This window comes from Plodia interpunctella, chromosome 6, assembly GCF_027563975.2.
Source record: "Plodia interpunctella isolate USDA-ARS_2022_Savannah chromosome 6, ilPloInte3.2, whole genome shotgun sequence".
Lineage (NCBI taxonomy): Eukaryota > Metazoa > Arthropoda > Insecta > Lepidoptera > Pyralidae > Plodia > Plodia interpunctella.
This window is the reverse complement of record NC_071299.1, coordinates 3,737,978-3,757,753: the sequence shown is the minus strand read 5'-3', so window position 1 is coordinate 3,757,753 and position 19,776 is coordinate 3,737,978. Positions and strand designations below refer to the sequence as shown.

General features: G+C 35.1%; 1 protein-coding gene across 1 annotated transcript in view; it reads left to right on the top strand.

Moving 5' to 3' along the window:
• sfl (sulfateless) overlaps positions 1 to 17,809 on the top strand; it is a 102,778-nt gene extending 84,969 nt beyond the window's left edge. The window contains exons 10-15 of the mRNA XM_053746249.2: positions 2,663 to 2,845; positions 5,914 to 6,134; positions 8,121 to 8,276; positions 11,381 to 11,497; positions 14,220 to 14,402; positions 15,881 to 17,809. Of these exons, the coding sequence (XP_053602224.1) occupies positions 2,663 to 2,845; positions 5,914 to 6,134; positions 8,121 to 8,276; positions 11,381 to 11,497; positions 14,220 to 14,402; positions 15,881 to 16,100 (1,080 nt within the window). The 3' untranslated portion in view covers positions 16,101 to 17,809. The remainder of the gene's footprint in view (positions 1 to 2,662; positions 2,846 to 5,913; positions 6,135 to 8,120; positions 8,277 to 11,380; positions 11,498 to 14,219; positions 14,403 to 15,880) is intronic.
• Positions 17,810 to 19,776: the final 1,967 nt, after the last annotated feature.

Here is a 19,776-nt window from a genome sequence, read left to right as displayed (position 1 = left end):
GCTATAAGTATTTTGAGAAGTACCGGAAATTGGGACAGAGGCAGGCTGTGAGGCGCTGGTGTCCATACCAGTTGCTTGTGCAGGGGTCAGTTCCATTTCCCAGTTTATGATCTCAGACTCCGACTCTTCTTTCTCCGCCATCTCTTCTTTATAAATAAGTAATGCCTTTCTATACGTGGTATTATTCTTACTCATAATAGAGCGAATCAATTTCTCTTTTTGGTAAATGGGGCATATTTTGTCTAGGGCCAAGTGGGAACCTTTACAATTGGCACATGAAAATTCTTTAATTTCACAATTTTCATGGTTCTCTCCACATTTAGGGCAAACAATTTTCTTCGTGGGACAGAACTTGACTACATGTCCAAATTTCCAGCACCCGGAACATTGAGTTACAGGGAATATATAGGTATCAACCTTGAATCTACATCCATATGCTGTTATATATGGGGGTAAAATGGTTCCTTTAAAACATAGTCTTATTGTTTCACTCGGTACCCATTTTCCATCTGCGTCAATGCGATTTAAACGTTTAATTGAGACAACTTCTGCTGAAGATTCTACAACATCCACTAAATCTTTTTCTGTCATATCTAAATCAACATTTTTCACAATACCATAACAAAAACTGGTTTCCGTAGTCATCTGACATCTACATCCCATATTAAGTATTTTTTGACAACCTAACAGTTTTTCTGCCGTCTCTTCGTCTTCTACTTGAATGAGAACCTTATAGGGGCTTTTATATTTTATTCTCAAAATATTTGAAATATTCTCACCTCTCAGCAACTTTGCCATAGCCATTTGCTTAGGTAAAATCTCCAAAGAAGTAATACATACTTCATATCTTTCAATATATTGCGATTCTCCTCTTGATGGTTCAACTTGGCCCTTGTGGGAGTTACTCCTCAGTAAACGCTTCGCTGCCCTCTTTCTGCGGGTAACAGTTTGGAAACCTTCCTCACTATTACTTTCATCTTCCCTAGTCTTCCTTTTCTCAGTATTCCTGAAGTTTGAGTCATCCCATTCTATCTCTTCAACAACATCACTTTCCTGCCTGCTCGTTTTTTCTTGAACTTCCAAACTTCTATTCAATTGTATGTCGCCGTCACTATTATTTTCCATAGCTGAAGGTAGTTTTATATTACGCCACAAAAACGATAACAGACCCGATGTACGTGCACACTCAACGCAGCGCTGAGCGCAACTGATGGAGACATTAATCTATGATATTACAATATTCTAGCAAACACATAAAATCTAAAATATAGAACCCCTATAGAATTTAATACCCAATTCACTCCAATGATTCCATAATACCCATCTCCTTTACATTATACGTTATACGAGCGAACAGGTCGAGCAACAACCAATTTAACGCAGATATTACAAAATTTCACGCTTTATCTTAAAATCATTCCCTGGAGATTGATCTTTAGGGATTTATTTTTGAACATCCTGTTCAGAAACAATGGAGTTTGTCTAAATATTTCAATTTATTCGGGCGTCATCCATCTGTTTGTTTGATACGTAGTTCATTTTAGAAAACATACAAACATTCCAAATTAGTAAACATACAAAAATGAGGAATCATTCACAACAATATATATAAATGTAAACAACTACGATTATTATATCGTACTCGTATTAACGAAATATTAAACAGTGTTCGCTTATTTCATTGATTATATCTTGGATTAACTTAATGAATATTTGATGCTACTGAAATTGGATTTGTGATGAAATAAATACTAATTTATTTTATAGTATGAAGATATTGACTGGAATTTCCACAATGTGTATGATTATACCTATCAAGTTGGCTAAACCTGAAACTAGGAAGCTAAACGCCTATAATGACTATAGAGCTAACTGTTTATTCATATAAATCCTTAAAATACAATGTATTCTTATTCATTTTATGTGTATAATATACTTGAATTTGGCAACATATCTTTTGTACAAAATCAAAAAAAATTATATATTATTCCGTCGTAGATATCACGCCAAACAATGGCCTTGATACGATAGTTTACCTCTAGTTATTTGTTTCTACGGCGTAATGTATATTGAAGCGGCGAACTATTCGATTACACTCAATTTCACCCTGTTACACGTTACACGGCTCATCAGCTGCTTGCATAAACCATCGCCAATTTTCGTCCGAATATTCCGCCCGGCTATTTTTATTCGTCTTTATAATAATTTAATCTGTTATTAATTATGCGCCTGTAATTTCAACGTTGCGTAATTTTTTCATTAAAAAGTGGAGCGTGTTAGTTGATGTATCTTTGATAAATTTCACACATTTTCGTGTAATAAGTAAGTTATGTCGATTTTTACAAGCAAGCAAGAAATATTTCACGTCGCTTCAGTTTCTATGACAATGCATGATTTATTATGATAAGCATGGCCTGATGGTGCACTCAGGATCGGTTACCAACAAGGGAACTTCGCAACGGTTTACTTCAACATTATTTTTTTGTCACGCGTTGAATGCAACAGGGTCTTTCTGACGATAATAATGACATTTATGTAAAAAACTTGTTATTTCTCATTTTGTATTGTGCGCTGTTGTACGGAATACTTAAAAAAAAATAAAATTTTGGTATTCGAACTCATTCATGAAGTCTTGATCAATAAAAGTTGTCATTGCCTACAGATCAACGTGTTCATGACGCACATGTCCAACTACGGCAACGACCGGCTGGCCCTGTACACCTTCGAGTCGGTCGTCAAGTTCCTCCGGTGCTGGACCAACGTGCGTCTCGCTTCCGCGCCGCCTCTCACTCTAGCCGACAAATACTTCCAACTGAGACCTGATGAGCTGAACCCGCTTTGGGGGGTAAGTAAATAGACGATCATACTTTGTAACAGAATGTTGGTTCACCCATAGTACCCCAAATAAAGTGTTAGAAGGGGTGGACGAAGAAGAAGAAGCTTGATAACCGCTAGTGCGCCTCGTTTCAACGTCTCCTCTGCTGACCAAAATTTGTATATTCTACCTGAGGTACGAAAATCTTCGAGAGGTAATTAAAGAAATATTTATTTCTCATTATTAACATCATTTACAACACATTTTTGAGGATTTCTTCTATGCAAAAATATACTTGTGTTAGATCCTCAATCTTTTACAGTTTATTGTTACTATTGATAAAACATTATCAACACATGTAATTACATGATCATTCAATGTTCGTTTTTTCAACGTTACTATCCTTTGTATTTCAAACCTCATTGTCAAACTAATTCAGATAATACTGCTATCCAAAAACGGCTGAATACAAATATCTACACAAATCTGTGTTTTATTAATATCTACAATATTTATCACTAAAATTAATAACGTGAAAACATTAGAGAATTTCTAGCAAAATAATGAAGAATATTTTTTCATGGAACTTACTTCATATTTTCCTTTAGTCTTATTAGTCTTTATGTTGTGCCTTGCTGCGATAATGCCCACTTATACTAACGACAAAATTCATATCGAAGTATATTAAAAGTAATGTTTCATAAGCTCGTACTTAGTAATAAGTTTAAGTATACCTAGCTCGAGGCAGAATATTATTATTTAACCTATATTGTCCACTCCTGGGCAAATATTTCCCCCAATTGCTCCCATTTATCTTTGCAAAGCGACAAGTGTACCAATTTCGCTCCACATTGAATAAAGAATATTCAAAAAAAGTTTTTTTTTACTTCTGGTACCAGATTACGCAGGATATTCCGACATGCACCTCTGGGTCTGGGTCCTGTCATTTATTTGAATAATGTACCCATTTTTATTTATCCCTTTGTCCCAATGGTCCCGTCCGTTTGTAATCAAATCTTGCAAGTTAAATTTCACCTACTTCCGCTTGTCCTACAGAGTTTCACGTCGCTTCAGGTTCCAAGACAATATATTATTATAATAAGGGCGACCAGATGGTACCCAGGATCGGTTCCCAATAAGGGAACTTCTCAACGGTTTTCGGACGTGGTGATTTTGTCACTCTTTAAATTCAACATATACTTGAGTCGAAAATTACATTTTTGTAAAAATCTTGATTCTTACTGTAGAGGTCTTAGTATCAGCTGGTTTAACAAATTTATGTATTATGTGTAATATATTTTAGTAATATATATTAGCCGAATAATTTGTATGCCATAAGATTTCAATAGAATACACGTACTTTCTATGTTGAAAACTATAGCCTAGTTTATTATTAACGGCTTGTAGCCATAATTAAAATGTCGTGAAAATATCTTAGAGCTAACGTTGCGAAGTAAAAGGCAAAGGAACGATTTATCTCCTTCAAGCTGCAAGCTTCCTTTGTAGGGAAATATTTTCCACAGAGCGTTTTCATATTTTGGGTCTTTAATGCTCTGCATAATTCAAAATTTGCTAGAATAAAACCTAGTATGTATTTATTAAACTCTTTTCTGACTGTTTTGAGTTCTTTCTATTTTTAATTAGCTTTACGTCGATCTCTAAAATCATATTGTCAACAATATCAATATTTAATAATTTATATCTTTCCAATTAATGACCCGCACAGCAACATTACCGAACAGTTAATGGAGTAACAGAATCCAACATTAATCTGCTTACGTAAATATTTATATTACACCATTATGGCCGTTATCGAGTCGTTTTAAATACAAAACTTTTATATGCAAACTGCTAGCCACGACCTACGAAAACCATTGTTTATTATACGGAGTTTATGGGACATAATTATAATTAAAATAACTCGTTACGGGTGGCCTTATTTTTTATCGGTAATTATTTATCAACCGTAACATTGTTACTTTGTTGTGAAACTGTTTTATGCCGCCTAAATTATAGAACATATTAAATATATACGACACGAGGTGAATTTTCGATAGAGATAGCTTCTATGCTCATGACATGATAGACATAATGTTTTTAACGAAATGTTAGAAACCTAATAACCGTAGATATTCTCACAACCATTTCCATATCTGCTAAGCATTTTTCTATAGAAGAAAATAGAAGTCAGCAAAACGAATAGGAAAAATGTATGAACGGACGCGAGGATTTTATATTACATTGCTTGCGAGATATCTAGAATAAGCCTGAAATATGAAGCGGAAATTGGAAATATATTGTTTTGTGAAGCACGAGCGGTCGTTATTGTCAGAATGAAATCAATTTGGGTTGAGGCTTCCTGTTGCTGTGAAAACGACAGTGGACTCGCCGAGAGTTGTTACGAGAAGTGGACCCGATCTTTTGATTTGTGCAATTTATTGACAATTGTTTTTGCCAGCTGAATTTAATTTTTCTTTCAAACTTAGCAGTGGTCGAGTGCGATACCGTGTGAGCCATCTTCTTCAAGTTCACTATTACTGAAATACGGTTACTGAAATGAAATATATCATGTGGAATTCTATTAATAAGTAAAATAAAATCTTCTCTAGTCTCTTATCGTTTCCACACTTGGAACCAACTTGAGTTCACTTTAAGATTTTATAAGTGAAATAGTAAATACATGAAATGTAAATAAAATGTAAAACTACCTTCCAACCCAACAATCCTACTGCCTGCCTAGTTGCCTGAAAAAGTAAAATGTATAAATGCTCTCATATAATTACAGACTATAATTAAATGTCTTTTTAAGTGGTCAGTGTATTAAAGTAATTTAATGTAATAAAAGTATAATTATAGGTTGTGTCTACGACTTTTGTGGGCGAAGTAAATAAACCTTCCCAAATAACAAGTTTAATGATAATCACATCTGGCAGGGAAAATTTTTCATGTGGAAAATATTTCAAAATTAGAACAGTCATTATTTTGTCACAAAGTGGTCAGTGTATTATTAAAATAGGGACAAGATTTTACGCTTTTTGACTTAAAAAAATGTGACGTCACTTGTTCTCTAAGCCTAAATTCAAACATCTTTCACTTAGAATCCTTGCGACGACATCCGCCACCGTCGCATCTGGTCCAAGAACAAGTGGTGCGGCACTCTGCCGAAGCTGCTGGTGATCGGGCCTCAGAAGACAGGCAGCACAGCTCTGTACACCTTCCTCGCTATGCATCCAGCGCTGGTGCCCAATTTACCCAGCCCGACCACCTACGAGGAGCTGCAGTTCTTCAACAACAACAACTATCTCAAAGGACTGGACTGGTAAATTTTAGAAATCAAATTAAGTAATAATTATATTCTGAAGCTTATGCAGTCCTTCAGAATTCTGCTAGCCAAATGTTCGACGTGCATCCACAACGGACACCAGATAGCATGATCATAATATAATAAGTAAAATCTATGATGTAATCAGAGGCATTCCTCTAATGATGTCATAGTTTTTACGACATATACGCCAAGAAATATAATGATCTTTACAACTTTTATATTCGCTAATGTTTCAAGATATATTTTATTGTAAGATGGAAGTGTGTTTCTTGCTTCAGTACTGACGATTTATTCAATAATAAGTAGTATTTTTCACAATACCTATTTGAAAAAAGAGGTTCGTAATTTTTATCATTTTGTCATGTTCTTTCCTCCCAGTGCCATAAAGGACGCACAAAGAAGAAATTACTGAAAAATAAAGCGGGCGCGCACTTGTAAATTACATGTGAATATTGACAATGTTATTACGACGTGAAAATCTCGTGTGGAAAATCGCAAATATGTATTTAATTATTGAATCAGGTGTTTGGCTCGGCACGCTCGAATTCTCCGACAATTTTATTAATTAAACTTCAAAAATTGTAAACATTTCGTCATTACGTGCGGTGACCAATATGTCATATTTCATCAGCCATTTACGGTTCGCATTCGGTCAGGAAGTAAAGTGACTTTGTTGCTTTATATTTGTATGGGGGACTTTATTCGTGGGCCGATTGGAATCGCAACCAATAGAGCGTCAGTAGTAAATCGGCGGCGCCGTTCAAATGTACAGCGGATCCAATCAGATGTCTTGCACGGGGCAATTTCACGGCTTTTGACCCCTTTGATACTTTGTTTCCATATTTCAATTTCATTGACACTGTGAGGTGAAATGTAAAAATGAATTTGTACGATATACAGGTGAAGTAGTAACAAAAATCGGGTTTGATGAAAGAGATTTCTTTAGAAATAAGCTGCTTATACTTCATTTATATTTTTCATGTGTACATGAATTTGTAAATACATACATGAAAAAGAAATATAGAATTGGGGTACAAGGATTTTCCTGTAAATAACAAATATGTACTGCGCTAGGACAGAAACGTATTATAAACTATCAACAATTTAATTATAATATGTTTGTTGGGGTTTGTTGTTTGTATTTGCTTGTTGGGTGTGTAATTGTAGATATTTCGAAATACTCTAATCCAATATTTTCATATGTTCTTTGTTTTAACATTTTCATATTCTCTGAGTTGTTTTTATTATTATTTTGTGAGACGTTTTATCTGGAGACTGGTTAACTAAAATAGTATAATGTGGCCAGGTAGTTTCTATCACACCATATATAGTACAGGGTGTTCTCGCACGTGCTCAAACTAGGCTGGTACGCGTGCAATCTCGTCCATATTGTGCTCGAATCATAAACCAGCGCAGGGTCGCCGCGAATCCATCAACTCGAGCGATCCAAGTGCTCTCCATTTTATTATTACATTCGCAATACAACATATTGAATCTCTGTGAACATTCAATGGAACCAAATATGTTTTGCTATCAAATATGTCAGTGCTGTTCACGTAGAAAGTATTTTTATTCCTGTTTGCGTAATAAATATACTTTTATTTACCTACATAGAATGTATGTAACGCATTAAGTCAGCTTTGACTCGACCCCAGGATGACTGTCGATGGAGTTACTCTTTAAGTTTTTCATGATTTTGATGATTAAATCTGAGGCTTACTTAACTTATTTTTTTAAATAAAAAACATTTAAGAATCCTATTTTGAAATTTAGAACATTCGGCTGTGATTTTACAACCTGCCGCCTGCCTGACGTCAACCCTCCTTTAGAATTATTGTTTATTGCCTATCAATTGCCTAGGATGTGTCTCTTAGTTAATCCACCGGAAGATATGGAACGGACCTACTTTAGGGCAGAAAACAGCCACGTACGTATGAAATTTATTATATATTGGAATAATATTGTGTGTCTGTCTGTCAGGTACATGAACTTCTTCCCGCCGAGCCTGGGCAACTCCACTCAGATGACGTTTGAGAAATCTGCGACGTACTTTGACGGTGAATTGGTGCCGCGCCGGGCGCACGCGCTCCTGCCTAATGCTAAAGTCATCGCCATACTTATATCGCCATCTAAAAGGTAAGATTTGCTTATTAACATTTTTTTATGCAGACAGGCATGCGGGAAGTAATCACACGCACGATACCAGCCCTGAATGAACAATCATGTTTTTCTATGTGCATACTTAATCAATCTAATTGTTTAATAAAACTTATTAAACAATTATATTGATTTGAAACAGGACGACTGAATGAAAATATAATTATATAAATGGCATACTTCTTGCATAGAAACTTGGTACTATTTTTTTTAATTGTACCTGTGTATATGGTATTCTAGTTGAAAACTGTATATTAATAACTTTTCAAAATTATTGTAAGTTGGCTTGTAGTACACCCAAAAATATCGAACAGAAATATTATTATGCGTACGATCAAACATCAATTTCATAATAATGTCGTCAAACAAATGAGCCAATGTGACCCGACACAAAATATACATTTATACAGCTGTGAAATGTAAGAATAATCAAACAGAGAGATTGTTTCCTTGTGTCAATAATTGAACAGAAATGTGATACGTATTTGCTCTGTGTGGTGCGGAGTTTCTAAGGCACCTGTCTCAACTAAATGCACCCTGTACAAGAAAGTACGCGAGTCTCGATTGAAATTTAATACGAGTAGTGTCAAGTAATAAATCTTTAAGAAAGCAACGTGAAGTATTTTTATTTGTTCCATTCACATTAATTGGACTAGGTATCCGTATTATCCAGATGATATAAATCAAACAACTCTTTTATGATACATAAATATGATGACGTTAATTATCACGATGGAAGTCTATTTAGACGATGTATTTGTACTAATTTTAATCATTTAGATAATACCTCACCTCACGTTTTCCTTAATGAAAAAGACAATGCGAACAACGAGTTAGGAAATCCTATAGTCCCTAAATCGCTTCTATATTATGGGCATCTTGCCTGCCTCGCTCAGTAAATCACTTTCCGGACAGTGTTACGTCAAAATTGGGGGCCATATCTCAGAGTGGCGGAAAATTAAGGGACGCACTTTTATGAGGCGTTATTGGGGCTTATTGCCGGCTTATTTGTGACTTTATTATGTAGTAAATAATTTTTAGAAATACCTTTTTATTATATGTATAGTCCTTACTATACATATAATAAAAAGGCCTTTGTAATTGTAATTTAAATAGTGAATACATTTCGTATTCATGTGATTTATAGAAATAAAGGCAATTTTTATTTGATTTATTGACAGTATAAATGTAAAGATATGATCATTTGATTATGTTAAATACTATTAAACATGTATATAACTCTACGCCCCTTCATACATTACGATACCAACAAGAGACGATACTTCAGTCGCGAACCACTAGAATACATACTCGATACTCGAGATTCGTACATTAAGATACTGAAAATTAAAAAAAATTCTTTATTTGTATTCGTAGCACACTCCGCTTAGGACATTTTGTAATTATGTCGAGTGATTGCAGTGACGAAGAAGCACTTGCAATGTATATTTTTTTAGAAATAGAAATAGAAAGAATAGAAAATACTAGATTCATCCTTACATTATAAGAAAACTGAATTTTGAGAGCAATAGAACTATAACAAGATGACAGAAAATATTTATCATTTTACTTATATTTTTGTTTATAAAACGGCATTTTTGTATTTGTGTTTATTTAAAATAAATATAATTTCATTTTACCAAATGTCTCAAAGTATCCTATGTGTATCTTGTTTAATGATTGACGCCTGCAATACACCAAAAAAATATAATACTTACATGACAATACAGAGGAAAGAATATTGATAACGCTAAGATAAAAATTAAATACTCTAATTACTAAATACATATCTTTATTTTATCATTTTGCTGAGATTCTTAGACGACGCGACGACCGGTATGGCGAGTATCGCGAGACTGGTATTGGACGCGTCGATAACTGGTAGCGTAGTGTGCGCATCACCACACAAGTATATGTAAGCTATAGTCCTCGGCGACTGGTCTCCGAAACTCGCGTAGAATACTAGTCGCTTGGAGTATCCTAATGTAAGAAGGGCCTATTTCTATCAATATACACTCATAATAGTATACAATACAAAACTATTATTTGCACATAAATAAGGACATAGAATTACAAACTTAAAACATATTAATATGCGCAAAAGACGACCTTATCGCTGAGAACAATTTCTTCCAAGCGTCCATATTATGCTTATTGTTCGTCTTGTAATAATAATATGAACCAAAATGAACAGTAGAGGGTAGAAACAAGAGTGGGCAATCCGTTATATAAAGCCGTTGCGTCGCGTGAGCTCGCAGCTGAATGAAGACGTCGCCTTCTCAACTGTGAGAAATGTACACTTAATGTGTTTATTATACTCCGTTTCAGCTGTGATTGATCATACCCCACGACAGGCGGTGAAAAATTCACGGCGAAATGTAAAGTCTAATGTCACAGAGAAAAATGTTTTTTGCCTTAGTTTTTTATTGTAATTGTCTCAAGTTTGCAATTGCACTAAACCGATTTATTTATTACAGCATTCCTCTTACGCGAATTTGGTACACGGATTATAACCAGGAATAACACATAGGGTACTTTTTATTCCGAAATTCCTGCTCCCATGGGAATTTCGGGATAAAAAGTAGGCCCCGGGGCGCCTTAGTTTATATTAAGTCTACATGCCGATCAGTACCACCCGTGTGTTTGAAACGTATTGGCTCAATCTATTGTGGTCTTGTTCAAAGTATGCAATTTGTAAAGTACTTACTATAAAGAATGTTGCTTATAATATAACGCCAGGTTTGTATTTTGACGTTAGAGGACATTTTGTGATATTACCTTTATTGAGACTATTTCGTTATTTCCCAGCTGAATACGTATATTATTTCTATCTCACATAAGGAAAATAGATCGCCACACTATAAAAAAAAACTTTGCTTATAGCTATGATAGGCTGCAGCAAATATACTCTGTATTATACATTTGGCGTGTGGTTCCATCCTAAAATAAGATTCATTCCATAACTCGATGGCGACTAAGGGACACATAGTGATACACACATATACACTGCATTGTCATGTGTTATTTTCATCAAGCACCTAAAATTATCTATATGTTTACTAACTAACTATGTTTGTCCCCAGGGCGTACTCGTGGTACCAACACATCCGGTCGCACGGCGACCCGGTGGCCAACAACTACTCTTTCCACACAGTTATCACAGCCAACGATTCTGCGCCTAAGCCGCTCAAAGATCTTAGGTAGATATACCTTCTGTTTCTTATTTATCTCTTCTTTGCCGATGACATTACAACTTTTGTTTGTTACACATACTATTGTTACGTATACACTAACTAGCGCCAATTACCTTTATTTCTTAGAGAAAAAAAAACAGATTATAAAGAATTTTATTACAAAGTATTATTATGTGTGAGTTAGGGTACATGGCCTGAATATTTTTGAAGAAAAGGTGAAGTTTCTTGTGCCGCTTCTTCTTCAACTGCGCTTTGAAATTAACACCGCATGAGTGTGTTCTTGCCGAGTCCGGCAAGTTCATCCCAAGTTGAAAATAAAGATTTTCAATTTAATGAACCACTTTGCAATGTTATTGCGGTGATTTGCCATTGCCTTCTATGATATTCATTGTGTTTCAATCAGTTTCAAATAAATATATGGTTTCTAGAACTAGTCTTTCAAAAACATTTTTTTTGATTCGTCAATTTAAACTGACGCAAGTTTTGAAACAAAGATAATGTGACATGTGCAATAAAACAGTCTGTATAGTTCAAAACGCCTAAAATAATACTTAATTCCAATTATATTGGTCATGCACACACATTTTTGCAAATTTTGTGCGGATAAAATATTGAAAAAAATTAAAATAAATACATTATACAAAACGATAAAAGCAACTGAGATAGCTTAGTTATAATGTCTGTTGTCAGATTTACTTTCATTCAACCCATGTGTACTTAACCGCTTACGGTCTCCTTTCCTTTGACTAAGTACTTTTGTTTTCAAGTTTAACTTTCCGGAGCGTTCCGTTTTATTTCTTGTTATAAAGGTAGATTTAAACATTAAAGCACCGCGGGTCGTTCTTTTATTGACATTGTCGTTTTTATTATGTGCTTAGTAAATTATCCTATGTAGGTTACTTTTATGCATATTGTATCTTTTTCTCCTCCTTCTTTCTTTTTTTTGGGGTCAGGACCCCAAATATAAAACAGGTCTTCTAATACATTTTGGACCAGAAGTGTCTTTTTTATTATATTTATGTTTATGGATATACGTATATTTTTACTAATTTGTTTTTATTAGTTTTAATAATAAAGTAGCTTGGTTAAAATAATGTAATAATAAATAATTATGGATATTGTATCTTATTAATCAAAATTTGTATAGAAACTCTAATGTCTATTATATACAAACTGGATAATTCGCTTATAAACGACAAAGTAAACATGAAAACATTTGAAGTTCTTTGTAAAAATCTGTATTCCATTATTTCTGACCATAATTTTTTCATCGAGTATGCAGAAAAATCAAATGTATTAAATCCATTAAATCTTTCTTGCCGTAAGAACAGCAAGAATTTAAATCACATTAGACCCGAGCACTGCTTCCTGTGTTAAATAATTCAATATTATACTAAATACTGTTACTATAACTACACTTCACTAACAGGTTTCCGCGTACATTATTCACAATCAAGACTCGACAGTCGGACTGAAGTACCTTCCAATTAGAACACTATACTGTCGCGATTGTTAGTTTTCGCACTCAAATCATGGCCGACGCCGTCACACAATTGGACAATAAGAAAAACAAGCGCAGACGGGAGGAAAAGCAATTTAAAAAGATCCCTCTGTTGCGAACGCGTTTTGCAATAAAGAATTGATTCAGTACTTCACGGGCCGCCATACATTTTTAATAAGGTATCGAGCTCGTTACCTCCCCATTCCGCAAGCTTTGCGTTGGGAGATTACAAAAATTATCGTGTTATTCCGTTTTGTAGTTAATTTGTATTTAGGAAAGTTTTCTTCTTGATTTGTTTGCTGTATGGGTTCAATATTTTGAATAAATAAATATATGTACATTAAATACTATTGAATTAGGTTAAAAAAATTACTATTAAATTAGGTCCAGGGACATTTACAAACTTCGTCAACATTCAAAGATTTATCAAACTTGTATTTCGTAGAATAAAATAAATTCTAAACAACATCGCAACGGTCATTGGTCAACAGCTGAAGTTAAAGCATTTACTACTAACCCGCCCGATTGTATCGATATACCAGTGTCATGAAATCAAATTGTAATAAATACTCACGGACTAAAGAATGACTATTTATACATACTATAACGTATGTGTAACGTAAACATATCGACCTTATTGTAAATTTTGTTTTTACCAGCCGAAAAATATTTGCTCCAATTTTTACCAATAAAAAATATATAAATAATAGCCAAATGCAACATTCCTTTTGGAATTACGCTACCAATTAATAACTAGCTTATAAATTCAAATCTATAAACGTTATATTGCAAAGTTACTTTGATGTTGCAGACAGTTTAATCGATTGGTGTAATTTACATTAGCTGATCAATAAAGTATCAATTCCAGCCGAGCTGGGTTTGATCGTAACTCGCATTATTGATTGTCCTTCGAGAGCCGGCTTGCAGTGCACAATTTCTTCTAATGTTTATGTTCTTAAGGAACGAACAGAAGCCATTGCATTATGTATGAAATGCTGCAAATGCAGTTTCAATTTTTCTTCTACTTTTCTATTACTATACCCATCGATGACTAAACCAATATGTAAAGCAGAAATATTTCCTCATTAAGTCATTGCTAATATGGCCACATCTTCGTTGTAGATTTTAAAAGCCATTCTCTACGTTTTATGTGGCTTATAAAATCGCTTAATACAATTTTATACAATACCAAATAGAACAAATACAAGTGAGGAATGTATGACGCAGGAACCGCTGCCTCAACCCGGGCAAGTACAGCCACTACCTGGAGCGGTGGCTGGCTGAGTTCAGTGGTCACCAGCTGCACATCATCGACGGGTCCCTGCTCCGCTCCGAACCATCATCTGTCATGAATTCATTGCAGAAGTTCCTTAAGATAACCCCGCACGTAGACTACAACCGGTTGCTCAAGTAAGTATACAGCCACGTACGGTGTACAGCCGGCTGCACATCCGCGACGTCGTTACTACGAGTAGGTACAGCCAACTGCAAAGCAGCTTCAAGACCTATAAAGTAAAATATAAGAGTACATTTTTAGTGCTATCGAATATGTTTTTCTATAAATATGGGCCATGTTGCTTAATTTTAAAATACTTTGTAATATGTATGAAAGGTTCATCAGTGCACGTTTTCCTGGAATAGTTTACTTGAATATGGAGAGCTTTTGAAACTAGCATAATCAAATTCTATTTATGCCACACTATTTGTGCAGCTTATAATAATTAATATATTTTCTAAGTACACATTTCTATCGCGATAAACGTGCAGTTTATTGTTTCCGTTTAATCCTTCACTAAGTACATAATATGGCGACGAGATGGTCCTTGAATCACAAGTGAGTCGTAAGTGGTATACCCCGGGTAATTAGTGCGACATTGCCGACGTCCCGCCCCACTCAATTGACATTGTTATGGTAATGGCTCTGAGACACTAATATCAAAATAACACAATACGTCGAGCGCCAGATAAACTCGCGCCTCGAACACTGCGAAACGGTCCAGACGGTTTCAAATCAAAATAGCGTGAATTCTCGACGAAGATCGAGGCACGAGTCTATCTGACGCTGTAGAAATCTGTAAAACAATTCAATCTATATCACTTCGGCTCCGGCAGAAGTTGAGTTATCGATCTGATTGGATCGTTATTATTAGAATAATCAAGTGTCTTTTGTCTGACTTGAGAAAAAAAAAGAAGTCTGTTCTGACACGTATATTTTTTATGTAGATTTCTGGAAATCCAATTTGTTCTTTCTTTGATTTCTAAATCATGATTCAGAACAGATACTTCCAAACTGCGTACTTAAATACGTACGTACGTGTGAGATTGATAAATTGATGTGTATTGAATATATTAATTTGATATCTTAAGCAACATTAAACAATAAACTACATAATGAAAAATAGAAACTACAAACACAATTTTTATTTTATGTATATTTTGAATTGTAACATGGTGCCCTACTGATCCAAATCAAATAGTACGAATAAAGAAATTACATTGTCATTCAAAAATAATACGCCCAACTGGATCCCGGCCAATTTGAGCACTGGCCGCCAACTGACAAACATTGTTTGGTTCCGAAACGAGCATGAATGTGTTTATGATATTAAAACTTTCATTTATATGCGTAGAAGTAAGAGTATGTTAATAGTATGCTTTAATTTATTTAACTGTACAGATGTTTTGTTTACCATTTCCACATTTATTTTCTAGCGTTTCATTCATATACAGTAAAACGTATTTATCCTATACTATACATAGACGAAACCAAGAGTTCCAAAACTCGAACTAGCTCCGATGGGCCTATATAAATTCATTTTAGTCAGTTTGGAATATTTTCTTTTTTTGAGTATTTTTTAAGAGAAATTAACGATAATTCTCTTTTCCAGGTTTGACGCCAAAAAGGGCTTCTACTGTCAAGCGGTGAGCAGCGAAAAAACTAAATGTCTCGGCAAGTCCAAAGGTAGAATATATCCACCAATGAGCGAGCAGACAGCTAAGTTTCTGAAGAAATATTACACGCCCCACAACACTGCGTTATCGAAGTTGTTGGTGCGTCTGGGCCGGCCCGTGCCGCAGTGGCTGAAGGACGAGCTGTCCAACGGATAGCATCGCTCGCGGCCGCGCCGGCGCCGGCTGGAACCACGTGAACCCCGCAGCTCACTCGGAGTCTGCCTCATCACCTTACCTTGACCAGGTCCAAGGATGGCCAACCCGTAAGTTGTAAACTACGGTCGTAGATCGTCGCGTTACGCATTGTTGTTTTTCAAAGTGTTTCGATGTGAGAGTATCTTTGTTGAAAATATCTTTGTCTATCGATCCTTGTAATATAATGTTTTAAAGAGTGATATTATAAATGACTTAATGTTCTCGATCTGTTCGCTCGAGACGAGAGTTGGTTATCATTATAGTTTAATATTCCTGTGTAGAGTAGAGGACGCCTCTGCGATCCAGCGGCGCAGTTGTTTCGATTTTGCTTGCCTGATCTTGTTGTTTCGTAGCCATATTTTTATGGGAGGAGTTTACGGCAGCCTTTATTTAACTGTCGGGTTAGGTGCTATTTGTTAGAATACTGCATATGAACTCATTTTACCTTTGTGTTCGGTTATGTAGATTGTAAAACAGTCGCGTGGAGTTATTCTGCAAATCACGTGTAACCGAATGTATTGTATCGATTTCATGCCATAAATGAATGTTATTATTTTACATACGCTCCAAAGCTCGACATCAATTACACAATTTAACCGAATAATCGGACCACGCTTATTTTACACTTATTATGTCATTTTTATAATGTAAGTACCTGATGCAATTTTTAAAGTAATTTATTTTGTATGTTTCGAATATTTTTGAGCTAAATATAATTTCAACCATGTCTATGTCTATCGTGCCATAAACTTGAATGCTAACGGCACTAACACAAGTATTTTTATATTTTCTATTTAAGTACTTATTTCAATGAAAATGTATGTCGACAATAGAACAAAGAGCTAGTCTTTTTATAATTTTAGTTTGATCGTACTAGCAGGCGCAGTGAGCGAGTCCTGACATTCAGTAAAAGTACACAGTAAACACATCATTTTGTTACCGTTTTAGTCTTAAGAATTTTAATATACATATTTAAAATGTGGCGTTATATTTTAAATAAATGATATCAATGGTGACACAATGAATGAATCATAAAATGTATTTGGTATATATTTTGATATGGATGAATTTATTGGCGATGGAATACGGGGGAGGAGAGTAATCGAGATCAATTCAATAATATTCTTATTTTTTGTTTTAATAGATGTCAGTACTTAAAACTGTATAAAGTTCGTTTTCTCCCAAGAATAGAACGGTACAGAAAATCATATTACGAAATTTATATCTAAATATAGGATTAATGTGTTTTATGGTACGTATTATTGCCGCAATATTTTTATTTAAGTTTGTTTTAATAAGCTTAATTTTATCTAACGTGTAAGGCGGTTTAATAATTTTGTAAATCAGAATACCACGTTTTGTATCGGTCAGTAAAAGGAATTGTTCATAAAATATGTTTTTGCATGTTGCGAACATGCCGAGCGCATATCAAGGGCAGTTTATGTTCCTAAGGGGCGGTTGTGTTTAATGTGGCAATAACTTAACCTTACGTTTTACTCGAGCAACTGTAAACCAGTAGGAAATTATATTTATCATTCAGTTGAACAGTAGTTATTTTTACAATTATTTATAAATATTTTTTATTATCACAGCCAATGATGACTGCTCTTAAGATGTGTTCTTTATAAGAAATTAAAACATTACTTATTTTATTAAATGATTTAAAAGGATCTGCTTTGTTTTATTTCTCGACTTGTAAGACCCTGAATTTCGAAGTGATTTATATGCAGGGTCGACATTTACCGTACAAGCCTGCGCTATTGTGCCCGAGACGCTAAACTGGGAGGCATTTAGAGAAATTGTGGGCTGGCATCCGCGTCATGGCGACATTTGTACGCGTAGCGCTGCAGGCAAGTGCAGTTTGTGAAAAATACAGTCTAGCCGAGAGACACGAGCCGCGAGCGCCTTGAAAAATGTATTACCTCGCAGCGTATTGTTCAATACGCCCGGGAAATACTTTACATGCAGCCATAATTTCGATTTGAATGGGTGTGTCCGTAAACAAAGTGCGATGAAAGCCGCAAATAAAATGGAAGCGTCGTTCCCGACGCTGAACTATTTCCTTTGTCTCGTGTTTTCACTGGTTTAATGCTCATTAACTGGGCGAATACGCGCTCGTTGAAAGGAATATGGTGAGCTCAGTTTGTAATTGAACTGATTATTAGGCCTTAAATGATACACGTCAAGTTGTATTTTAACTGATATAATTGTACTATGTCATTCCACGCAGTTACCATGGTGGCGGGTCAGTAGGTAATTTCGTGCAAACTGCTTCTGAGAAAGAGCTGGTTATGAAGTCTTTATTTAATACGAAATAACCTTGTTTATCTTATACTAACTTTTGCCCGCGGCTTCGCCTGCGTTTATTTCGTATTATTATTTTCGTCCGCATCAAATTCCATCCAAAACACGCAAAAACTACTGTTTTTGCGTGATGCGCGAACAAACACACAGACTCTATTGATGATAATTATTTTTCTGTAGTATCTTCTGTGTACAGACATAGGTTACTAAGGTACAGTTTTATATGTATAGATATCGTCTATCAATAGAGTCGTGTCACATTGATCCAACTCTTTGAAGCATATCCCGTAAATTAAGGCTGATGTACACATTAGCCGATAGATATTGACAGGCGAGCACTGTGTGTGACAGGAGACGTTCGCCGGACATTTCATAGGGCTCTAATGTACAATCAATTGGATTCCATTTCAGTGTTTTGTGGCGATGTCAGCTGCCAAATCCTGAAACGGCTCTGATGAAACTTCAATCAATTCGGTTAATTAGTTTGTATAAAAACTTGGTAGGTAATATTTTTCAAGTGCAAAACATATCTAATATTTGTTCGCGCGATTAAAAATTTAAGTGACTACAGTGATTCCCAGACGTAACATATTTATTAAATTATAGCTATTTTTGAGGCCATCGAAATAGTAAATCTTTATGGATAGTCAGAATATATAGAAGTTGAATTGACAAAACAATAGATGACAAGATAGTGATTGCAATAAATGCAATTAAAATATTACAGCTTGAGCTAGTTTTAAATTTTACCGAAATTCCCAAAGTAGCACCAAAAGTTTTTACCTGAATAAATACCGTAAGGTTTCAATGCGTAGTGCGACTTTGCTATTTATTTACATCTTACCATTGAGTCGACTTGCGTGAGACGCAGCTAACCAGTCACAGTGTGACGGAACGACAACCACACCCCAATGTGATTGGATCGCTGCGTCTCACTTCAATTCGATATAAAGAAATCAAATGCAAACCCGCACTTCGCCCACTGGTTGGGAGGGAAGAAAAATATACGAGTAGAAGTGCCAGCTTCTTTATTTCGTTCAAAGGGAAGGCTTTACGGTGTAAATGGGTGGCTAACAAGTTATCTTATCACAATTTAATCTCAAAACCAATAACAAGATAAATAAACGTGACTTTCGAGTTTACATTTGGCTCTGTCTACCCCGTGAGGGTGATACATTTTTGTAACTATTATAATCTATAGTAACCCCATGACATATCCTTTAGCTCTGTCCTATAATTTCACCAATAGAATATGCAATGTCATGTACCTATTTAATCTAAAATAATCAAATACCAAATATTAAAGGTGGATTTGGGTCGATTCTGCCCGTAC